The 23939-nt window shown below is 46.1% G+C and overlaps 2 protein-coding genes across 3 annotated transcripts in view; one reads left to right on the forward strand and one right to left on the reverse strand.

Moving 5' to 3' along the window:
- Positions 1-247: 247 nt before the first annotated feature.
- SEPHS2 (selenophosphate synthetase 2) lies at positions 248-2512 on the reverse strand. Its single transcript, XM_029948170.1, has one exon. The coding sequence runs from the start codon at positions 2338-2340 to the stop codon at positions 997-999; it is 1344 nt and encodes a 447-aa protein (XP_029804030.1). The 5' UTR covers positions 2341-2512; the 3' UTR covers positions 248-996.
- Positions 2513-11432: 8920 nt separating this feature from the next.
- Positions 11433-23939, forward strand: part of ITGAL (integrin subunit alpha L) — a 59570-nt gene continuing 47063 nt past the window's right edge. For both annotated transcript variants that reach the window (XM_029948168.1, XM_029948169.1), the window contains exons 1-2: positions 11433-11452; positions 23017-23246. In XM_029948168.1, coding sequence (XP_029804028.1) covers positions 11448-11452; positions 23017-23246 — 235 coding nt within the window. In that variant the 5' untranslated portion in view covers positions 11433-11447. The remainder of the gene's footprint in view (positions 11453-23016; positions 23247-23939) is intronic.

Raw genomic sequence — 23939 nt, forward strand, 5'->3', positions numbered from 1 at the left:
TTAAGAACTGTTGATACCTTTCTTTTGCTATTTTCTTTCCCACCCTCTAGTCCTTGGGCTATATGCCTTTTGAGTCCTTTGCCATCAGCTGAGGGGGAGGGTGCAAAACTAAATCTAGGTGTTAAACCCACTGGTCCAGGATTAGGGAAAACATTCTCATTCTCAACTTGCCAAACTCTATCAATTAGCTCATTTTATAAGACTGTAAAAGATTCAGAATTCCAAGAATCCAAACAGTAGTCAGGAGAATTTTTCAACAAAGTCCTTTTTATTTATTTCACTAGAAATCACTCTTTGATTAAATCACCAGAAATTTTCAGTGCAAGATTTAACATCTCAACGACCATCGAGGCTTGGGCTCTGGGGCTTGCTCTGCCTCTCCCAGTCCTTAAAGGGGTTTAGAGAGAGAGACGTCATGAACAGAGACCAAATCAGATGGTTGCAGGTCCTCCTTTCCCAGTCATTGGACAAGCTGCTCAATTCTTGCCCAGAGTAGGAAAGAGCCAGTATTTCTGAAAAATCTAATGAAAAATTTGACATTGCAACGTAAGATCTCTCTTACCAATTTAGATTTACCAACAGTATTGGTCCAAACTTATTTTCTTCTGATATAAGTCATTTTGCAATTTATCTTTTTTGGTACATATTTAATTTTAATAATCTCACCCCCTGTGCATAGACATGAATCAACCCAATGCTAAAAAAAATCCCTCAAGGCAGAAGAGCCTCATCCTGCTCTTGGAAAGAAGTAACAGAGGTTTTTCTGCTTCTCTTCCATGTAAGAGATGAACAAAGGACACCTTGAAGTGCAAAGTGTTACTTCTGGCCTTGGAATGTGCAGCTTGTGATGAGCTGATTCAAATCGCCTACAAAGGGCCGCTGGAACTACGACACAGGAAACCTTCTTTGGAAATCTCTTCTTAAAATAAAGTTTTGAGAATCGTCCATGATTGTGTACAAAGGCTCTAAGGTCCAAACAACTTCTGCTATTCCATCTCAGGAGCTAGGCTCAGAGGCAGCATTGGAATTTTCAGGAGCGAGAGCAGTAGCGGTGGCCCCACGAGGTAGGACCTCAATAACTCGAGGCTTGTCAATGATCCTAGCTGTCCGGTTTCCCTTTTCCACAATACCAACGATCCATGCTTGGTGACCCTCTCCATACTTGGAAGATTTGATTTCAGAACAAAATCGAGCTGCCTGTTCTCTTGGCAGACAAATCAGTAATCCCCCAGAAGTTTCTGCTGAGGTTCCTTGAAGGAGCCCAAAGCGCCCACTGGCCTTGCTGATAGCAGCCATCTTGGCAATGATTGGCAAATTATGAATGACAAATGACACCTCATTTCTTTGTTGTTTCGCAAGATTCTGAGAGTGTCCTAGAATGCCAAAGCCTGTGATATCTGTGGCTGCGTGTGCATTAAACGTGTGCATTAGTCCAGCAGCAGTTCTGTTTAGGGTAGCCATATTGAACATGGCTTCCTGATAAGCTAGCTCTACCTCTTCTCTGGAGACCACCATATTTATTTTATTCCATCTTTCAGGATTATCCAGCCATTGGTGGGCATTGACAGCAACCTGGGTTCCTAAGGGTTTGGTTAACACGAGCACATCCCCAACAACTGCACTGTCAGGCATTATGAATTCATTGGGCTGACATACCACAGTGGCAACCCCTCCGACGATAATCCAAGGGTTTACTACCGTTTGTCCACCAGTCACCGCAGTACCTCCTTCCTCAGCAGCATCTCGAAAGCCTTTGATCATGAGCGGTGTTATCTTTTCTCGTTCCTCCTCAGTCATACTCTGGCTGACGCTGAGTAACATCAACATGTTGTCACATTCAGTAATACCCATGGCGTAGAGGTCACTCAGCACGTTGGCACAAGCTATGCGCCCCATCATGTAGGGATCTTCCACTAAGGGGTAGAAGAAGTCCGTGGTCTGCACCAGTGACAGGCCCCCGTGCCTCAGGGGTATGACGCAGGAGTCCATCCCAATGCCCAGGGCTGGAATGGTTGGGTTGGGGTCCGCCCCGGCCGCCAGGCCGCCTTCCTGGGCCGCCTCCTCATGGCTTCCGACCAGGCCCAGACCCGACGGGGGCCGAACGTCTGGCCGCGTCAGTCCCGCCAGGAGTTTGAGCAGCGTCTCCTGGGGGACTTTGCAGCCTCAGCCCTTCATGCCGGAGAAGCCCGTCAGCCGCCAGCTCGGGCTGAGGCCCAGAGACTGGGGCTCGAAGGGCCGGTAGCTCGAGAAGCCGCGGCCCAGAGACAAGCCGGCGGAGCCCGAGCCTTCCGCCGCCGCCACCACCTCTCCGCCGGCGCCCGGCGCCGCCGCTTCCGCCATCACGCCGGCCGGGCAAGGAGGGGAAGAGAGGAGAGGAGCGCTCCCTTTTACTTTCTACTCCAGTTAATATGGACTAACAGTCAGATATTACCGCAGAGTCTCCACAGCACGACTCGCGCAGCCAGGTCTCACGCCACACCGCGCGCGCTCCTGGCCTTCCTGGGGGAGGAGCCGCCGGCCTCCCGTACTTATAGCCCTGGTGATTGACAGCCGCGCCATCCAATAACGACTTCACAACCGAGGGCGGGCTTCCTTTCATCTAAAAGATAAATTACAAATCAACCAGCAGCTTGCGAAATCGGTCCGGGCTAGATTACCGGTTCCCAGTTTGGTGCACTCCTCTAGTTGTAATTTAAACGATCTCTTGGGAGGGGCTGGCGGAGCTTTGCTCCCTAGAAGCCGTTGACCCAGTGCAACATTTTCGAAGATGAGGAAGATCGGGGTCAGTTGGTAGATCTATTGCAGGTCAGATATGTGCAAGGGTCTCTTGGCAGCGCACGTGACCAATCCAGGCTAGGAAAATAGCCAAAGGGAAAAATTCGGAAAGAATAACGAAAAATTAGATATTAAGTTACTACCATTAAGCAAACAAACTGCAGCATCAAAATAATGAAATGTTAAAATGGGCTTTAAAGAATTTTAAGATTCAGGGGCGATCCTGCGACTTTTGCTCTCCCGTTCAATGAGTTCAAGGCACACATTGGGGGTAGAGATTGCATCAAACAAGTAAAAAATAAAAATAAAATCAAAGTCTTTTAAGGCTCTGAAGTCCAGACACCTGCTTGGGTTCTGGTGCTGTTCCCACCACAAATTGCCTGTGTGAGTCACTTTCCCTCTCTGGCATCCATGACTTAACCTGGACCACAAAGTAGCTTACCTTCTTCTGTTCTAGAGTTCCTATACATCTTTAATTTTTTTTTTAATGTTTTTTATTTATTTTTGATACAGAGAGAGGCAGAGCATGAGAGGGGGAGGGACAGAGAAGGAGACACAGAACCAAAAGCAGGCTCCAGGTTCTGAGCTAGCTGTCTGCACAGAGCCCGACACGGGGCTTGAACTCACGAACGTGAGATCTGACCTGAGCTGAAGCTGGAGGCTTAACCAACTGAGCCACCCAGGCGCCCCTAGAGTTCCTATACATCTTTAAATTCGCACATATGAGTATCTGCGATGTACCTATGAAGAGCAATTTGCCCATATTTATTAAGATTATAACTGCACATAGTACCAGCAGTTCCAATTCTAGGACTTTATTCTGCAGATGTACTCATGAGCTGTGAGTGGGAAATGATAGGGATGCTTTGTTTTTTGTTTTGTTTTGCTTTGTTTTGTTTTCTGTGCTGTTTGTAATATCAACATACCAGAAACAACCTAAATGTTTACCAATTATGATTAAAATACACTGTGGTACATTTATATAATAGACTATCAAAGCAACTGTAAAACAGAATGAGAAAAGCATTGATGTAATTATATTGATCATAGTTACAGTTCTAATAGGCGCAGTTCTAAATGCTTTATGTATATTAACTTAGTCCTTATAAAACTCTTTGAGTTACAATTCTTTCCATATTTTAGAGATAAGGAATGTAATGCACAGAGAGATTAAATGCCCTATTCAAGGTCATAGCCAGTTTAAAATGGAGCTGGATATGAATCCAAGCAATCTGTTCCAAAGACTACCAGGCTATACTGCCTATGATGTTTGTTAAGAGAAACAAGCAAGCTTCAGAGCAGTGTTTATACAATACTGCTATTTGTTGTAAAGGGGGAAGTAAATGGAATAGCATTTTTCTGGGAGGATAATCACCAGAAACCAGTAAATTGATTGCCTCTGGGGAGAGAAGGAGATGGTTTGGGATGGGAGATTCCTCACTGTATTGTCTTTGTTCCTTTAACATTTGGAACTTAAAATTGTTTTTAAATATTTGAGTGTATTACATACTAAAAAAAAACTGCCTATGGGAGTATAAATGGGTACAACCATTTTGTAAAAGAGTTCGGCCTTAACTGATTAAGTCAAACTTGTGCAAACCCATGTACTCCACCCATGGGTGGAACTTCCCATCAATTTTACCAATAACAGTCTTGCAAATGTGCCCCAGGAGACACATGCCAGAGTGTAGAGCTCTGGAGAGTGATTACACAGCAATGTGAGTGTACTTACTACTACTGAGCTGTACACTTAGACATGGTAGGATGGGAAATTTTGTGTTATGTGTTTTCCCACAATTAAAAATATAACAAATATAGGAGCTACCAATAGCTCTTACAGGAAGTCATTACATTTGGTTTTTATTATTCTGCAATATAGTATTAAGGCATGGAGTAAATTGGAACAAAACTCAAATGTCAAAATTAGACTGAATTGCAGTCTTGGCTCTCCTAATGACCTTGGGCAAATATCCAGCCTCTAGGAAGCTCAGTTGCATTGCCTATAAAATAGTTCTTTCACCTGAAGACACATACTATATAGGAGTGTTTATGAGAGTTAAATTTTTTAAATGTGTATAGGGGCGCCTTGGTGTCTCGGTTGGTAAAGCATCTGACTTTGGCTCGGGTCATGATCTCACAGTTTGTGAGCCCGCCATCAGGCTCTGCTCTTTGGATCCTCTGTCGCCTTCTCTCTCTGTACCCCCATCCCCCCAACCGCTTGCATGTGCTCACATGCTCTCTCTCTCAAAAATAAATAAATAAATAAATAAATAAATAAATAAATAAATAAATAAATAAAATGTGTGTAAAGCACCTACAGTTCCTGGTTGATGGTAAACTCAACATAAATGGTAGAACCTATTTTTACCATACACTACTGCTAATGTGGATGTAAAGGCTGGAATTTAAATTCACAAAACTTGTAACATCTTGGAAATTTTTTTAAATAAAAACAAATCTATTTATCTTCCTAAAGAAGAAGACCTTAACAAGGTAGGTCTTGACTGGCTCAGTTGGAAGAGACTGTGACTTTTTTTTTAATGTTTATTTTTTAAGAGAGAGAGAGCAAGGCAAGAGCAGATAGAGGGAGACACAGAATCTGAAGCAGGCTACAGGCTCTGAGCTGTCAGCACAGAGCCGGACATAGGGCTCAAGCCCACAAACTGCAAGATCATGACCTGAGCCGAAGTCGGATGCTTAACCAACTGAGCCACCCAGGTATCACAAGAGTGTGTGTGACTCTTGATCTCGGGGTCATGAGTGCGAGCCCCACATTGGGTGCAGACATTACATAAAATAAATAAACTTTAAAAAAAAGAAGACTGTAACATCAAAAAGCTGGCAGCAACCCATGCATCTGTTAACAGGGAACACATAAACAAATTGTGGTATAATCACACATGGAATACTATTTATCTGTGAAAATGAATGACAGGTATAGGCATCATCAATATGGATAATCTCAAAAACAAAATGTTGGGAGTAAAAAGCAAGTTGCAGAAGTATACCTAAACTAAGATGCCATTTATATAATAAAATTCAACACCAGGCAATGCAATAATATATTGATAAGATGCAAAATGATAAACATTTTTTAATGTTTTGTTTATTTTTGAAGGAGAGAGATAGTGTGAGCAGGGGAGGGTCAGAGAGAGAGGGAGACACAGAATCTGTAGACAGGCTCCACGCTCTGAGCTAGCTGTCAGCATAGAGCCTGATGTGGGGCTCGAATCCACAAGCCATGAGATCATGACCTGAGCCAAAGTTGGACGCTCAACCGACTGAGCCACTCAGGCACCCGGATAAACACTTTTTTAAAAGGTAAGAGAGTCGATGATTAACAAAATTTAGTCTAGGGACTACTCCTGGGGTAGGGTGCACAGGTGACCTCTGGGCTACATTAACTTCCTTGAGCTGGGTTATAGTTACGTGATGTTCTTTAAATTGTACACATATATCTTCCCACGGTCTTTGTGAGTTACATTTCAACATTAAAAAATAAAAGAAAGTGTGGTATAGTTCAGAATTAAAAATGCTAAAGGAAAAACAAAATGGTGAAAAAAAAATAGATGTGGAAGCAAAAGACCTCTGGACTTGGAACTTTGGGTTTGTCGTCAATGAGCTGTCTGACCTTGAAGAAGTGAATATGAACTGTCTACACCTTAGTTTCCACTTCTGTAAAATGAAGGTTATAATCTCTGCTTAGGATCCGGTATAAGGATCATATGAAAATCTCAACTGCAAAGATTTCTTGGCAAAGTATTCAGTACATTGTACATGTGAAGGATCTTTCTATCACTAGGGGGAAAATGAAAACATTCCAGGACATCTGTTGTCACCTCACGTGGGTTAAAAAGTGACTAGATCAGGTGCCCCTGGTTATATGCTCTCTCTGTTCTTTGGACTTTCTCCTCTGGGCCTTTAGAACAATGTGCAATTCTTTATTCATGTGATTACGCCATGATTATCTATCTGCTCTGCTAGGCTGTGAGTTCCACAGGCAAGGGCTGCCCTGTTCTGTCCCGCTTGGCTTCCCTAGCACCTTACATGGGAATGACATTTGATAAATGAATACATTATTTTATGCGATACAATTTGCTGGGCTCATATGATGATCAGTGCTGAGCATTTTGTACTTATTCATCTCTTTTATTTTTATTTATTTTGAGAGGGAGATAGAGCAGGGGAGGGGCAGAGAGAAGGGGAGATAGAGAATCCCAAGCAGGCTCTGTGCTGCCAGTGTGACCGTGCAGAGCCTGACTCCGGGCTCAAACTCATGAACCATGAGATCATGACCTGAGCAGAAATCAAGAGTCAGATGCTTAACCAACTGAGCCGCCCAGGCACCCCCATCTCCTCGTTTAATCCTCATAGCAGCCCAGGGAACCAGCAGTATTAGCTCCATTTTAGGGATCAGGAAACTGAGGCCCCTGATAGGTCAGGAATCCTGCACGGAGTCACCAGCTGGAACCAACCTAGGGAGAATAAACACCTAGGTCTGTTTGACCTGAAGCCTGGTGCTCTATCCTTCATCCTGGGGCTTCCCCTTGAGAACACTACCAACCCCCAATATGCCCCTGGAGAAAGCAGGACTCTGAAGGGAAGGTTTCATCCCTACGATTTCCTGTTGCTATTTGGAAGAAATGTTCATTAGGGCCAAAAAAGTCATGAATTTGCCTTGGTCAGTAACCAACCCACTATGCTCAGAACAAGCTCATGTGGGGGCACCTGGGTGGCTCAGTTGGTTAAGCGTCCGGCTTCGGCTCAGGTCATGATCTCACGGTTTGTGGGTTCGAGCCCCGCATCGGGCTCTGTGCTGACAGCTCAAAGCCTGGAGCCTGCTTCCGGTTCTGTGTCTCCCTCTCTCTCTGACCCTCCCCTGCTCGCGCTCTCTCTGTCTCTCAAAAATAAATAAAAAGCATTAAAAAAAGTTTTAATTTTTTAAAATGTTTTATTTATTTTTGAGACAGAGACAGAGCATGAGAGGGGAAGAGGCAGAGAGAGAAGGAGACAGAACCAGAAGCAGGCTCCAGGCTCTGAGCTAGCTGTCAGCACAGAGCCTGACACGGGGCTCGAACCCATGAACGTGTGATCTGTCCTGAGCCAAAGCCAGAGGCTTAACCGACTGAGCCACCCAGGTGCCCCTAAAAAAAAAGTTTTAAAAAGAACAAGTTCATGTGCCTTTGTGCAGGTGATCCACATGAGTCTCTGGAGAGTGATCCCATAAGCATTTGAAAGCATTCTTTTTATCTTTTTCTTGTTTTTTACTGAAAGATCCACTGAATCACATTTACCTCTTGGGGGATTGCATGAGTAAAATCCTGGAGGTAGGGTTGGAAAAGCAGGCAAAGGAGAAGAGGCATTTTTATTTTTGTTGTTGTTAGTTTTTTTTTTTTAAAGCAGGCTTCACACCCAGCTTGGGGTTTGAACTCATGACCCTGAGATCAAGACCTAAGCTGAGAGCACCTGGGTGGCTCAGTGGGTTGAGCAGCTGACTCGTCATGATCCCAGGGTTATGTGATTAAGCCCTTCCTTGGGCTCTGTATTAAGTGTGGAGCCGGCTTCTCTCTCCTTCTCACTTGCTCTCGCTCTCTCCCTCTCCCCTTCTCTATCCCTCCCAAAACAAAGGGAAAAAAACAAAACCCTGAGCTGAGATCAAGGGTCAGACACTTAACCAACTGAGCCACCCAGGCGCCCTGAGAAGAGTGATCATAAAGAATAAGAGGGTCTGGGGGCACCTGGGTGGCTCAGTTGAGTGTCTGACTTCAGCTCCGGTCACAGTCTCACTGTTCGTGAGTTCAGGGCCCAACTGGGCTCTGTGCTGATGGCTCGGAGCTTGGAACCTGCTTCGGCTTCTGTGTGTGTGTGTGTGTGTGTGTGTGTGTGTGTGTGTGTGTGCCCCTCCCCCACTTGTTCTCTCTCTCTCTCTCTCTCTCTCTCTCTCTCTCTCTCTCTCTCTCTCTCTCAAAAATAAGTAAACATTTAAAGAAAGGAATGAGAGGATCTGAACACCAGCCCCTCATTTGTTTTTCACATACAACAGTGGAGCACTGGGACTACTACTAGTTTTTCTCATTATGATCATTTAGGGTTTTAACACTACACTTAAAGGCTTAGCACACTTTTTTGTTTAAGATTTAATTTTAAGTAATCCCCGCACCCAACATGGGGCTCAAACTCACAACCCCGAGATCAAGAGTTCCAGGCTCCACCGACTGAGCTGGCCAGGTGCCCCTAGTAGCTTTTTTTTTTTTTAAGATTTTATTTTTAAGTAATCTTTACAGCCAATGTGGGGCTTGAGTTCACAACCCCAAATCGAGAGTCACACACTCTACTGACTGAGCCAGTAAATTTATCACAAAATTATTCTGTTGTCACTGGAAGAAAATCACCAAATGCAGCTTAGTAAAAAGGAAGAAGCTTAGAATAACTTGAAATCCCTCTTCCCAGAGCAGAGTACTAGAACAGCTTCACAGTGAATTTTAGACAATTTGCTTCCTGCGTAAGGAGGGCCACACCTCACACTGAACTGCAGGAGGCGCCCTGTCACTTCCTCCAGGCCTTGTGGGGCAGGGTGCTGTGTGCTCCGTGCATTTGCCTACCGTTTTTCATCATTTAAAACAAAAATGGGATCGTTCCAAATGTTTCTAGCAAGAAATAACATAATGGATGGAAATAACCTGGCATGTGATAGACGCTCAGCACTCCTGCCGGGTTCATTCATAAATATTTGCTGAAAACTTATGTGCACTAGATACTAAAGCTATGGCAATGAATACCAGACAAAAATCCATGTCCTCATGGAGCCGACCTACTAATGCAAAGAGACAGCCATAGGTAAGATCAATCATTTGTTAATTAGGGATAGATACTGAGGAGAGAAGAATGAAGTCTGGAGAGAGCAGGGTAGAAAGTCTGATGGGTGTTTTATGTAAGTGTCGTTGGGAAGGCCTCCCTGAAAAGGTGACTTGGAATAAAGAGAAGAATAGTATGCAGATATCTGGAAAAGACTGTTTCAGGCAGGGAATGGCCCAAGTGCAAAGGCCCTGAGGCAGGAGTGTACCTGGGGTGTTCTAGGAGAACCAGAGAGCCAAGATGACTGGTACGTAGTGAGCGGAAAGATCTACAGGAAATGAGGTCAGACAGAGGCATCACAGGGTTGGTCAGGATGGCCCAGGACTTAGGGCATCAAAGGACTGATGTAATTTGACTCTGCTATAACTTTGAATCTGCATTCAAACCCCAGAGGTCCAAAACATTCCCCCTTGGTCTCAGCCCCCACCACTATGGCCCAACATCCAGGTCAGTGTCCCCATTGCTGGTCCCTGAACCTGAGCCTGACCCAGGCCAGGCACGACCTTGATTCCCAATCCCCACCTCCCTTGGGTTTGCCCCGTGGGGCTTCCAGCAATAGGCTCTGACTCAGGAGACTCGGGAAATGAGATCTGTGTCCTTAGTTCCTCACACTCTTAACCATCTAACATCGGCCTGTGTGGCAGGAAGCTTCATCTTTGTGTCTGAGGTAAATGTGAGAAGCCCTAGTGAGTCACCTCTTGCCATAAGAACGAGAGAGAGAGACAGGACAGAAAGAGAGACCCAGAGTGATGGCAGAACTCAGAATGGAAGGTCTGGAGACCGAGAGAAAGAGTGAAAAGTTGGCTCGGGAGGTGCTGAGGGAAGGAGTCATGGGATAACTTGGGGGAGCAGCATTCCGGGCAGAAAAACACTCGGGGCAAAGGGCCCGATATAAGCACGCTTCACTTGTTGGAGCAAACAGTAAAGAGGCCAGTGTGGCTGGTGACAAGTGGGTGAGGGAGAGAGCAGGAGGAAGTGATGCCAGAGAGGCCATGAAGGGCCGGATGTGCAGGGCTTGTGGGCTTTGGCCTCTGGTATGGCCTTTGGATTTGGCTCTGGGTAAGATGGGAGCCATGGGGCAGTTTGGACCAGAGGAGGGACACGGTCACTCTGGCTGAGGTGAGGGTAGACAGGGTTGGGAAAGTGGATGCAGAGAGCATGAAGGCTCCTGCAAAAACCCAGGGGAGAGATGACAGTGACATGGTTACACTGGAGGTGGAGACAGGTGGTCACATTCTGGATTATTTTTTGAAGACGGAGCCAACAGATTTCCTGATGGATTAGATGCAAGATCTGATGGGCCATGGGGGAAGCAATTTTGGACTTTTTGTCCTAAGAGAAAGAGGAAGTTACAGAATTGGTTTTAAGCAGGGAGATGACATAGTTGTATTTGTGATTTTGAAAGATCATTCTGAGTGCTAGGTCAAGAGCACACTGAAGGGGAAGGGTGCAGCAGAGGACCAGTGAGAGACGGCGATAAGTTGGGACTAAGGTGGAGTAGAGTGGGGGTGGCCAGAACACAGAACAGTTTTCTCTGTCTCCGCACCTTTACACTGGCTACTCTTAATTACCCACAGCCCTTTATGTAAACAAACACTACAGTCTTCAGGACTTCAGCAAGTTCCTCACCTGTGATCCCATAACCTTGGGATTCCTTGTTTCCACAGTTAATCTGCTAGATTTTCTCTGACATCTGTGAGCTCCTCACAGCTTGGACCGCACCTCCCTGGGCTGCCTCTGCTCAAGGTCCATCATGACTCTGGCACAGAGAAGCCCTTCAAGAGCATTTGTTGAATGAATAAATGGGAAGAATGTGAATGAGGTAAGAGATCAACACCCTCTATTTCGAGCTCACTAAAGCATTTAAAAAATCCCTTATTATTGCTGTTTTCTGGTAAGAAATGTAATCTGTACCCTTTATTAAAAAACCACGGGCGCCTGGGTGGCTCAGTCGGTTAAGCGTCCCACTTCGGCTCAGTTCATGATTTCACAGTTTGTGGGTTTGAGCCCCGCAACCACCTCTGTGTTGACTGCTCAGAGCCTGAAGCCTGCTTCAGATTCTCTCTCTCTCTCTTTCTCTCTCTCGCTGTCCTCCCTCATTCATGCTCTGTGTCTCTCTCTCTCTCTCTAAAAAAAAAATAAATAAATAAACATTTAAAACTTTAAAAAAGACACTACATACATTATAAAAGATCTCTAAAGCCTCATCCTCTAACTCTAGAAATAACTCAAGACATCTAGAATCTAGAAATAACTAAAAAAAAAATAGAATCTAGAAATAGCTATGTAGAGTTCATTAAATATCCTTCCCCTCAATTTTTAAAAAATTTTTAACATTTATTTATTTTTGAAAGACAGAGAGAGACAGATCATGAACAGGGGAGGGGCAGAGAGAGAGGGACACACAGAATCGGAAGCAGACTCCAGGCTCTGAGCTAGCTGTCAGCACAGAGCCCGACGTGGAGCTCGAACCCACAAACTGTGAGATCATGACCTGAGCCGAAGTTGGATGCTCAACCGACTAAGCCACCCAGGCACCCCTCCTCTTCCCAATTTTTAAAAAAGTTTATTTACTTAAATAATCTTTTCATCCAACGTGGGCTGTGAACTCCCATCCTGGAGATTAAGAGTCACATGTGTCGTTTTCCCGCGGGCAGGGTCCCGGCGCGTTGGTCCCCGGGTGTTCGGCTGCACTTATCTTGTCCGCCCCAACAGGCAGGGCGGAGAATCGGTGCGCCTTCTTTTCCTGAGGGAGGGAGAAAGAGGGCAGGAGGGAGCCGCACAGAGAGTGAAGACAGCACACGGTTTCCAATCAAGCCTCTAGCTTCTTTATTCTTCTTCTCCTACTATCCCAGAAAACATTGTCTCTTAAATAGCGATTTGGGGCGGGGAACTGACCCGGGTCGGAGTCAAATGCATATCAAAAGAAGCGCCCAGACTTGCCTCTGCAATGCTGGGGAGGGGGAGCTAGAGCTGAATAATCCAAAATGTGGTTTTGATTTTTTGTGCACCTTGGCCAAATCTACGTCTGGTGCAGCAAGACCGTCTCCAAATTATTTTGACCAGGAAATGGCAATCTCCAGCCTCCAGATGCAAATCTTGTTTACTGGTTCACTCCCCGGAGAGTGATAATCCTTGCCTGAGGCAGCCAGAGAACTTGGCGGCTCTCCACACACATGCTCTTCCAACTGAGTCAGGCAGGTGCCCCTTCTGCCCCCAATTTTTTAAATGTATACACCACAAAATGAAGTGGTTAAGAGCTGGAGATGTGGAAGAGAGACAGGATGAGAAAGGCAGACTTCCTTCCTAGCAGACAAGGAAAATGTAACACACACTATTTTGTAATTTGCTTTTCTTCTACTTACATCATCATGACAATCTTTCTATGCTAGTACTTGTAAATCTACATATTTTGTTAAAGGCTGAGTACTATTTCTATAAAATGGATTTATTTAATTGGTACAACCAACTTCCTATTATTGTTAGAATCCCCCCTCCCCCTTTTCTTAATGAAAGGATTTCCTTGAAGATCCTTGTTACATTTCTTTGGAGGCACCAGGTTTTAGGAGGATAGTTGAAACAGGTATCCGTCCTAGGACAGTCGGAGGACTTGGGCTTTGTCTCATGGGGACTAGCAGGTATAACGGAGGATGTTCAGTCTGGGAGAGAGACATGTAAGCCTTGTCTGTATTTCTGAAGGGGCTTCCAGATAGGAAAGAGAACAGGCATTTCTGCAGGACAGAACCAGGTCTAAGGCATGGAAGTCACAAAGAAACAAACTGGCCTGTAATAACACAAGAAAGCATTCTCGGAGGTGCCTGCGTGGCTCAGTCAGTTATGCATCCAACTCTTCATCTCAACTTAGGTCGTGATCTCATGGTTGGCGGGATGGAGCCCCATGTGGAGCCCCGCGTCTGGCTCTGTGCTGTCAAAGCCTGGTTGAGATTCTCTCTCTCCTCCCTTCCCCTGCTCTCTCTCTCTCAATAAATAAATAAACTTAAAAAAAAAAAAGAAAGTATTTTCCTACAGGCAGAGCTGCAGGAGGCGCAGCAGATCCCCTCAGGAAGTCATGAGCACCCTGTCTCTGTAAGCGTGTGAGGGGAATTTGATTGAAGATTTAATAGGAAGTATTTAAAAAAAAATTTTTTAACATTTCCTTATCATTGGGAGACAGAGAGAGACAGAGCACAAGCATGGAAGGGGCAGAGAGAAGGGGAGACAGAGAATCTGAAGCAGGGTCCAGGCTCTGAGCTGCCAGCACAGAGCCCGACGCAGGGCTCGAACCCACAAACCGTGAGATCATGACCTGAGCCGAAGTCGGACACTCACCCAACTGAGCCACCCAGGCGCCCCTAATACGAAGTATTCTATAAGGGACTTCTGTGCAGCAGGCCAAAGTTGAGTTTGGTGACATTCAAGAGTCCTTTCAGATCTGAAATTTTGTTATCACACCTCTAATCGAAGGTTTCATGAAGGATGACACAAAGAAGTTGGCCGGAAGCCTCAGGGCTGCGAATATTTTGACAAGTGGTGATGGAGACGCACATTGCAGGCAAAGGGGAAGGGCTGGTGAGAGACTGAGGGGGAACTCAGGGTATGAAGCTAAAGAAAGTTTGGGCCAAGTTATGGACTAAGACTGAACTTCACCCCAGGTAACCAAAACGCAGAGGTTGAGGGTGAGGTGGCCAGATGTTGATTCGTGTTTAGCATCCAGTCCCCTTGGCAGTAGCTGGTTACTGGAGGGTGGACATTTCCAATTCTCCTTCCTAAGAGTGTGGGGACTCAGAGTGTATGTGACGTGGGGCTGAGGTTGGCACTGGAAGAGAACCCTCTTCAGACTTTGTTGAAGAAGTGGGGAAAGGTGGCTTCAGGAAGAGAGAAGGATGGCGAGCCTGTGGTGCCCTCTACCAGCCCCCTGATTGTATTTGGGTTCTTTGAAGGGCTTTGTGATATCCTTTAGACAAATATATTTGTTTGCATTCAGTAAGCCCAAACTGGTTCCTGTGACTCACCACAGCGTGGCGTTTGGCCAAGACCCTCTAAATTAACAGGGACTCATCCACAGCCCTTGAAGAGCTTCGGGAACATTCCGCTGGAGGAGGAGTGGCAGAAAGGGTTGAAAAGAGCCTGACAGGTGGTGAGACAAGGGAGGAAGTCTTCCTAATCGTTTAGATAATCAAGAGAGTTTCTACTTCCCCCAAACACCCCACCTCATGTACTGAGCAAACACATCTTGCCATGATCAGTCCCTCCAGGTTCTGTTTGACTTGTTTTCTCGATGCACGTGAGCGCATAGTCGGAAGACAGGAAATGTTTTCCCTTTTTCCCACCGAGGTAGAGTGACAGCAGGGAGTTCACTTCTGGTGATGTGACCAAGACAGCCCAAGGCTACTGATTCCCCCATGGTAGGCCAAATGTGGGTGCTGGTCATTTTGGAAGTTCAAGAACGAGTGGGCTGTGTCTAGAAAACTCAGGAGATGACTGTATAGAAGACGGATTCAAGAGGGAGCCTAGGAGGGCCTTGGGGGGCGGGGGGCTCAGACCAGAATGAGCTTGACCCAGGAATGAAATTTTAGTTGTCAGATGAGAGTAGTACGTAGTAGCTATTATGCGTGTGTAAGTCTGGCTTAGCCCCCTGAACATAAATCCGTGTTTGAGTGAAAGAGAGAGAGAGATTGAGACACACACACACACACACATACAGAGAGAGAGAGAGAGAGAGAGAGAGACATAAATAAAATTTGAAAGAGCTGCTTTACTAGGCTGCACACTCTGGAGCCCAAATAGTTGGAGCTTGGAGTAACTCAAAGCAGAGAAACAGGTTCTTTCCGACTCTACCACAGTCTTGGTATTTCGAGGGCTCGGGGCTAATAGCCCAGAATTGCTGTATCTCCAGTTTGGGTGATAGAACCACAGCCAAGATGTGAAGCGTGGGGCAGCTCACACACCAGGGGGTGACGCACAGGTGAAATATCTCTAAACACTTTCTGAAATAGCAGAGACTTTGCAGGAAGCTGGAGACCTTGCCCTAGCAGGTGGGGGCAATACAGCAACAACATGGGAGTATTATCATTGATATGCTCTTGTTTGAACTCATAGACTGGTGAGTCCTGCAGAAGCCCGGGATCGGGTGTGGAGGGCGGAGCAAAGACCCAGAGAGGAGGAGGGGGTCATTGGCACAACATAGCAAGGCAGTACTGCTCTGAGCTGGTTCCCACGTTTCTGGCCCTGAACGATTATGCTCCTTGGGCTACAGTCAACCATAGGCCGAGGGGCTGGAAAGAGAGGCCCCGGAGTGAGGTCACCTAGTGCCCTCAGGGCCCCGTGAACAGTGAATACCCAAGAGCGTCATCTGTAGGAAATCCCTACCTGCGGTACGTTCAGCTCAGCCCGTCCTCAGAAAACCCAGTGGAGTTTCTAGAACTTTAGAATGCTCTGGTGTGCCTAGCCATGAGATCATAAGGGCCTTGGAATCAGATGATGGGCTCTGAGCCCTTCTGGGCCTCCATATCTTCCCCTCCCCTGAGGCCCCTCACTTCCTTCTGTGGGTAGTTTCTCCTTCCCACCTCCTGGCAGGTGGGAAGAAGGGGAAGGAGCCCTGTGGTGACCCAGATATTTCTGTCAGAACCATCCTGACCAAAGTGGCTCCTGTCACTGTACCCGGGAGGAAGTGGTGGGTGGGGAGCCTGAGCTGGGAGCTAGCAGCTGGGCAAGAGCCCCATTTGCACCAACAAATCTTCTGTGTGAATCTGAAAAGAGAACTTTGCCCTGATTCGTCCTGGGTTTGGAGGCAGTCGGGCCTGGTGGGTTGGCCGGTAGAGGCCCCAGCCTGCTCTTCCTGCTGTCATCCACATCAGCTGGGGGCCCACTTGTCCCCAAACATGCCTAGAGGCTTCTTGCTGCCACACCCTTGCTTATTCAACATTTTATTCATTTAAGCACGAGAGAAAGAGCTCAGTGTGGCCCTACTGTGACTGGAACCAGAGGCCATCAGGAATGGAGGTGGCTTCCAGTTGTCACCACTCCGTTTGTAGACCTCATGGATTCTCATAATATCTATCTCTCTGCACATCTGTCCTGTTCTCCCCTCTCTTAGATCGTCCCCTCCAAGTTTCTGTTCTGGAGGGATCCAATTTCTTGCTAAACCTGCCACCAGTTTATTATTTAATTTTATATAGTAAATAAGTTCCCGACTCTGGGAATTCAGCCCTCTTCTCTCCACTCCTTCCACCTCTCTTTTTTGGACAATACAGCTTTTTGGTCGTAAGAGTCTAGACCCTGGAAAGCTTAATTATGCTTAGGGGCAAGGGAAGCCCCAAGCATTCACCCCTCAGTAAATATTTGCTGACTAAATATTTATCTGCTCTGCTCCAGGCACTGTTTTGGGTACTGGGGATATGGCAGTGAATAGCAACAACAGTATTTCTTTCTTTCTTTTTTTTCAGAAAATTTTTAATGTTTTATTTATTTTTGAGAAAGAGAGAGAGCATGCGAGTGTGAGCAGGGGAGGGTCAGAGAGAGGGTCAAGGAGACACAGGCTCCAGGCTCTGAGCTGTTAGCACAGAGCTCTGTGCAGGGCTCGAACCCACGTACCGCGAGATCATGACTGGAGCCAAAGTCGGACGCTTAACCAACTAAGCCACCTTGGCGCCCCAACAGTATTTCTGCTCTGGTGAAGTTCATATTCTAATAAGGAAAGTGGACCAGAAACCAGATGGATAAGTAAATTAGATAAAATAAGCAGATGCTTGTAACTGCTAAGGAGAAAAGTTCAAAGGAGATGATCCAGGAATGAGCCATGAGGCTTTGTTCGGAAAGCCAAGCAAGAGAAGAGCAAGTGCAAAGGCCCTGAGGCAGAGGTGTGTTAGACTGACTGAAGAGCCTGCACGGCAGTGTAGTTGCAAAGGAGTGAGCAAGAGGGGGACTAGATTTCAGGAAGATAGGGTGATATGTCTGATAAGTTAAGGCTTTCTAGGTCACAGTGAGAACTGTGGCTTGTATTTTGAGCGAAATGGAGACCCACTGGAGGGCTTTGAGCAAGAAAGTAACATGATCTAACATATATTTTTATTTTTTAATGTTTATTTATTTTGAGAGAGAGAAAGAGAGAACAAAGGAGGGGCAGAGAGAGGAGAGAATCCCAAGCAGACTCCTTGCTGTCAGCACAGAGCCCCACGTGCAGCTCCATCCAATGAACCATGAGATCATGACCTGAGATGAAGCCAAGAGAAGCGTAACCAACTAAGCCCCCCAGGCGCCCCATGACTTATATCTTTAAAGGATCCTCCTGGCTGCTGTATAGAGAACAGACTGTCACAGGGGCAAGACTGGAAGCAAGGGGACCCGTTAGGGGACTGCCACAAAATCCAGGCACTAGGTGATGGTGGCTTGGACCAGGGAATGAGCAATGATGAAGATAAGAAATGGCTGGACACAAAATCTTGTTTACTCTCCTGCGTGGAGCAAGAGAAGATTCTCTCTCATCGTTTACAGATGAACCTATAGAAAAATAAGACATATTTGAAATCACTTTGCCTTACAACAGACACAGAAGAACGGAGACATCCAGGCTGCTGGCTTCATCTTAGATGCCCAGATCCTGGGGACCCCAGAACTTCCCAGCATAGGGTCTAATATGGTTGAGTCCATTTTCATGGAACAATGGAACAATTGGTAAATGGAGCATCGGAGCCGTCCTGAAGAAAGGTGGCATCTTTTGGGTTCAGTCTATCTGAGGCTACCTGGCCCTTGGTCAGCTGTCTCATTCCAGCACGGTCACTTTCTTCCTTTCCCCTCCCCTCCCCCCTTCCCCTTTCTTTCTTCCTTCCTTTCTTTCTTTCCTTCTTTTTTTCTCTTTCTTTCTTTCTTCCTTTCTTCCTTTCTTCTCCTCCTCTTCTTCCTCCTCCTTTTCCTCCTCCTCCTCCTTCTTTAGAGAGAGAGGGCGCAAGTGAGCCAGAGGCAGAGAGAGAGAGAAAGAGAGAGAGAAGTGGGGCTCACCCAAAGCAGGGCTCCTGTTCACCAAAGCAGGACTTGAGCTCACTTGATGCACACCTGCTATGGGGCTCAAGCTCACGAACCCAGAGATCATGATCTGAGCCCAAGTCAAATGCTTAACTGACTGAGCCACCTCGGCATCCCTCTTTTCTATTTTTTTAATGTCTTTTTTTCATTTATTTATTTTTGAGAGACAGAGAGAGAAAGCACACAACTGGGGGAGGGGCAGAGAGAGAAGGAGACAGGATCTAAAGTAGGTTCCAAGCTCGAGCTGTCAGCACAGAGCCTGATGTGGGTTCAAACTCACAAACCATGAGATCATGACCTGAGCCGAAGTCAGACGCTTAGCTGACAAAGCCACCCAGGCTTCCCTTTTTTAAAAAAAAATATTTTTATATTAGTTTCCTATTCTTTTTTAAGATTTAATTTTTAAGTAATCTCCACACCCAGCATGGGACTTGAGCTTGCAACCCTGAGATCAAGCATCACATGCCCACTGGCGGAGCCCGCCAGGCGCCCCAACACTGTCAGATTCATACTGTTCATTTGACACAACCAAGATAACATTAAGCAGAAAGCACTACTGCAGCTGCTCTTTCCTCAGAAGTAGGTGACAGTAGGCCAAAGCTTTGAGTGTCTAGATACTTGGTCTCTTTGAACTCTGATGAGTCATTTGTTAAATTAGAGCGCAGAGTATAGAGAGGCAACCAGGCCCTTGAAAGCCATGCCAACAAGCTTGGAGACGATCTTGTGTATGCAAAAGGAGAGTCATCAGAGGTTTTAAAGCCTGAGAGAGACACGGTCAGGTTTCTCAAGGTTAGTTGGGAATTCCCCAGGCGGTGGAACCTCCTCTAGGGGCAGGAGAGTGAAGGAACTAAGAGCTGTAGTGACAGTAAATTGTTCCCGTGAGAACTGTAGGGATGTTTGAACAAATGGAATGGAATTGAGAGACACCAATGGGCCCTCAGAGAACAGACGATTTGAGATATGATGAAGGCCTGTGACTAAGGAAGAGTGTGTGTGTGTGTGTGTGTGTGTGTGCGTGTGCGCGTGTGTGTGCAAGGAACATCCACCTCAGGACTTGCCCACATGGTCCCAGCCTCAGATCTCTGCAACCCAGCTCTTCAGGGGCTCACCTGCTCTCTCCAACATAGAACTCGACCTTCTAGAATCCTTGGAGCTTATAGGTACTCTTGAGGCCTCCTCAGACTTACAGTCCTCAAATAGAAGGAGAATAAATGTTCTTTTGTTCTTTTAAACTGAAACCCAGGGGCACCTGGGTGGCTCAGTTGGTTGAGTATCTGATTCTTGGTTTTGGCTCAGATCATGAGCCCAGGGTTGTGGAATTGAGCCCTGCATCAGGCTCCACGATAAGATTCTCTCTCTCTCACTCTCTCTCTCTCTCTCTCTCCTCCTGCCCCCCTCACTCTCACTCTCTCTCAATACATAAATTAAATGAATTAACAAACTGAAAGCCAGAATGGGATAAATATGTAAATGAGCATACTTACCTACTAAAGCATACACATAGACTATAATCCAAACAGGAGAGGTTTTGAGATCACTTCCTGAATTCCTTCTATCCCAACGGTTATTACTGATACACTTGAAGTTTCTGTAAACGGAAGCCCTGATTCAAGAATCTAAATTTCGGGGGCGCCTGGATAGCTCAGTTGGTTAAGCCTCCGACTTCGGCTCAGGTCAGATCTCACGTTCGTGGGTTCGAGCCCTTCGTCAGGCTCTGTGCTGACAGCTCAGAGCCTGGAGCCTGCTTCCAGTTCTGGTCTCCTTCTCTCTCTGCCTCTCCCCCTCTCATGCTCTGTCTCTCTCTGTATCAAAAATAAATAAAACATTAAAAAAAAAAAAGAATCTAAATTTCGAAGATGGCCTAAGAGAAAACCTTTACTCTGGAGACAGCTGATCTGACTATTAATTGTAGGTTAGATGTTCCGTGGTAGGATAATTAGTTTTTCCAAACACGTCCAACCTGTATAGTTAATTTTTTTGTCACAAAGAACATATGGCTCTAAATTGTTACCGATGGTTATTTTTGAGATTAAGGAGTTGGGGGTGGATGTTAAAAGAGAGTTTTTATCCTTTTATTTTACATGCTTCTGTAATGTTTGAATTAAAAAAAAATTTTTTTTGAGAGAGAGACAGAGACAGAGAGACAGAGAGTGAGTGGGGGAGGGGCAGAGAGAAGGAGACACAGAATCTGAAGCAAGCTACAGGCTCTGAGAGGTCAGCACTGAGCCCCGACACGGGGTTTGAACACATGGACGATGAGATCATGACCTGAGCTGAAGTGGGACACTTAACTGACTGAGCCACCCAGGCGCCCTGAATTTTTAAAAATTTTATACTTTTTTAAAATGTTTATTTATTTTGAGAGAGAGAGAGAATATGAGTGGGGGAGAGACAGAGAGAGAGAGGGAGACACAGAATCCGAAGCAGGCTCTGAGCTGTCAGCACAGAGCCTGATTCGGGGCTCAAACTCACAAACTGTGAGATCACGACCTGAGCTGAAGTAGGATTAACTGATTAAGCCACACAGGTGCTCCTATAATGTCTGAATTTTTAAATGTATCTTCTTTGTTGTAATCTCAGAACAATAGAAAAGAATTTGGTCAGAAGTAAATTGTAACTGCTGTACAGAGGATCAAAGGAGTCAGTTGGCATGATCTGATTTTAACTGAATCTGAAAAAGACTATCTGGTATTATCTAAGTACCGGGAGGCCACTTGTCACATTGTAGCTGCCTAGCAGCAGATTATAGATAATCTGTCTGCAAAAGCCTTCCCCAGGGACAGCTACTGGAAATGGCTTTGCAAACTGAGCAGGATTTCCTCACAAAAGAGGGAGAATCTAAAGGTCCTTCCCATTTTCCCATAAGCAAAGACAAGTTCCTCAATTCTGTTGTGTTTTTAACAATTTTTATTTTTAAAAATTACATAACTTATACATCCTCATTGTAAAAAAAGATCCAACATATAGAAATATGTAAACCATGGGGCACCTGGGTGGCTCAGTCGGTTAAGTGTCCGACTTCGGCTCAGGTCATGATCTTGAGGTCTCGGAGTTCAAGCCCCGCATTAGGCTCCATGCTGACAGCTCAGAACCTGGAGCCTGCTTCAGATTCTGTGTCTCCTTCTCTCTCTGCCCTTCCCCTGCTCATGCTCTGTCTCTCTGTCTCTCAAAAAAATAAATAAACATAAAAAAAAGAAATATGTAAACCTTATTCTTCAGAGATAACCAGTGTTTGGGAGTTTGGCTATGTGTCTTCAGATTTTTCATACACACACGCACGTGAACAATTTCAACTTCTGTTTTCCTTTATATTATTCTTTTTAAATTTTTTTTACATTTATTTATTTTTGAGAGACAGATGTGAACAGGAGAGGGGCAGAGAGAGAAAGAGACACAAGATTCTGTAGCAGGCTCCAGGCTCTGAGCTAGCGGTCTGCACAGAACCCAATGCGGGGCTCAAACCTACAAATCGTCAGGTCATGACCTGAGCCAAAGCCGGACACAACTGACTGGGCCACCCAGGCGCCCCTGTTTTTCATTTTTTAAAGATGGAATTCATATACCGTAAACCTCACCATTTTATTATTATTTTTTTTAAACATTTATTTTTGAGACAGAGAGACAGAGCGTGAGCAGGGGAAGGACGGATAGAGAGGGAGGCACAGAACCTGAAGCAGGCTCCAGGCTCTGAGCTGTCAGCTGTCAACTTGATGACCTGAGTCCAAGTCGGATGCTTAACCAACGAAGCCACCTAGGCACCCCTTATTTTAGTTTTGATTTGCATTTCCCTAACGACTAACAACATTGAGCATCTTTTCTATGTTACTGGCTATTTATATGTCATCTTCAGAGACATGTTTATCTAAAGTCTTTGTCCATTTGAAAAGCTGGGTTACTTGTCTTTTTTAACTGTTGTGTCACAGGAGTTCTTTGCATATTCTGGATACAAGTCCTGTATCAGAATGTGATTTCCAAATATGTTCTCCCTTCTGGGGATATTATTTTGTGGGTTTTTTAGAATGAAAATAAGTCACTAAGCACAGTGTCTGTAACTTGCTCTTTTTCTTCAACAGTGGATTATGGGCATCCTTCAACGTCAAGAAAAAGCAATCCCATTCTTTTCTCTTTCCTACCTTCTTTCCTTCCTTCCTCCTTTGACCAGCCCTCTATCAAGCTTTATGAAGTCTTCAGTCTGTGTGTTGGTGAAGGACAACGAATCAGCGGCTCTAGGGCAGAAGTAAGAGGCAGTCACCTACCTACTGTGTTGTCTGCTCCTGGATGATGTGAAAATGCAAGCAGGCACAGGAAATGTCTCTAACCTGCTTATACTTCCTCTCAACTCGTGTGGTTTCACAACCCCTACAGGCTCACCCCCACCCAGTGTCACCAGCCTGGCGCCTCTGTGAGAAAGTCCCACAGCAAGAGGCCCTGGGGCATTATCATTTTCCTCTTTCACCCTGTCTGGGTTGTCAGCGAATCCCAAGGGCTCTCTGAGCCTGGAGCCTTCCTTGGTCAGGTCCCTCCAGCCGCTTCAAGGATGAACTCCTGCATCATCATCGTGATGAGGCTGCTGCTGTCTGGGCCTTTTTTCTTTGGTAGGCAAGGGAAGGGGGGTAGGAGAGGGGACATGTGTCTGTGGCCAGGGAAACGGCGGGGCTTTGTGGAACTGGAGTAACTGGGCAGCTGCTTTAAGGGTGTGAATGGCCATAGGTGATGTGAGGGTCAGGAATCTTGCACGGAGAAGGGGGAAAGGAAAGAGTCCAAAGTAGAGGTGAGGTGTGGAGGAAAGGACAGAGAAGGGACACAGGTGGCCACAGAGATGAGGAGCGAGGCCTTACAAACAGGGAACGGCTGATGGGTACGGGGAGCTGGGCTGCGGTCTGGTCCCCCACCATGTGCCGTCTCGCCCTTCACCCTTTCTGGGGGTCAGTCCAGTCACCTGCCACCCTAGGATGATGTACAAATAAGCCTGCTGCCGGGAAGGAAAGCAGGGCCAGAGAGGACAGTTAAGGGCTTGCAGAGGGTGCCTAGGCTGCTTGAGGTGGGGGGTGGCACGGGGGAATCTGAGAGCTAACGGTTAAGGAAGAGACTGGGGCATGGTGGGGTGGGCAGTAAGGGACCCTTAGAGGAGAGGCAGCTTCACAGAAATCAGGGGATCCTGAAACTCTGAGTCTGTGGAAGGAAGCCCGAGGCTAATTATCTCTGGCTACAGGCCCAAGGGAGAAGTGGGTGCGTAGGGAGATGCACCCTGCTATGGGGAAACCGCATCGCCTCAGGGTCGCATCTGC

The sequence above is a fragment of the Suricata suricatta genome, chromosome 8, assembly GCF_006229205.1.
Source record: "Suricata suricatta isolate VVHF042 chromosome 8, meerkat_22Aug2017_6uvM2_HiC, whole genome shotgun sequence".
Lineage (NCBI taxonomy): Eukaryota > Metazoa > Chordata > Mammalia > Carnivora > Herpestidae > Suricata > Suricata suricatta.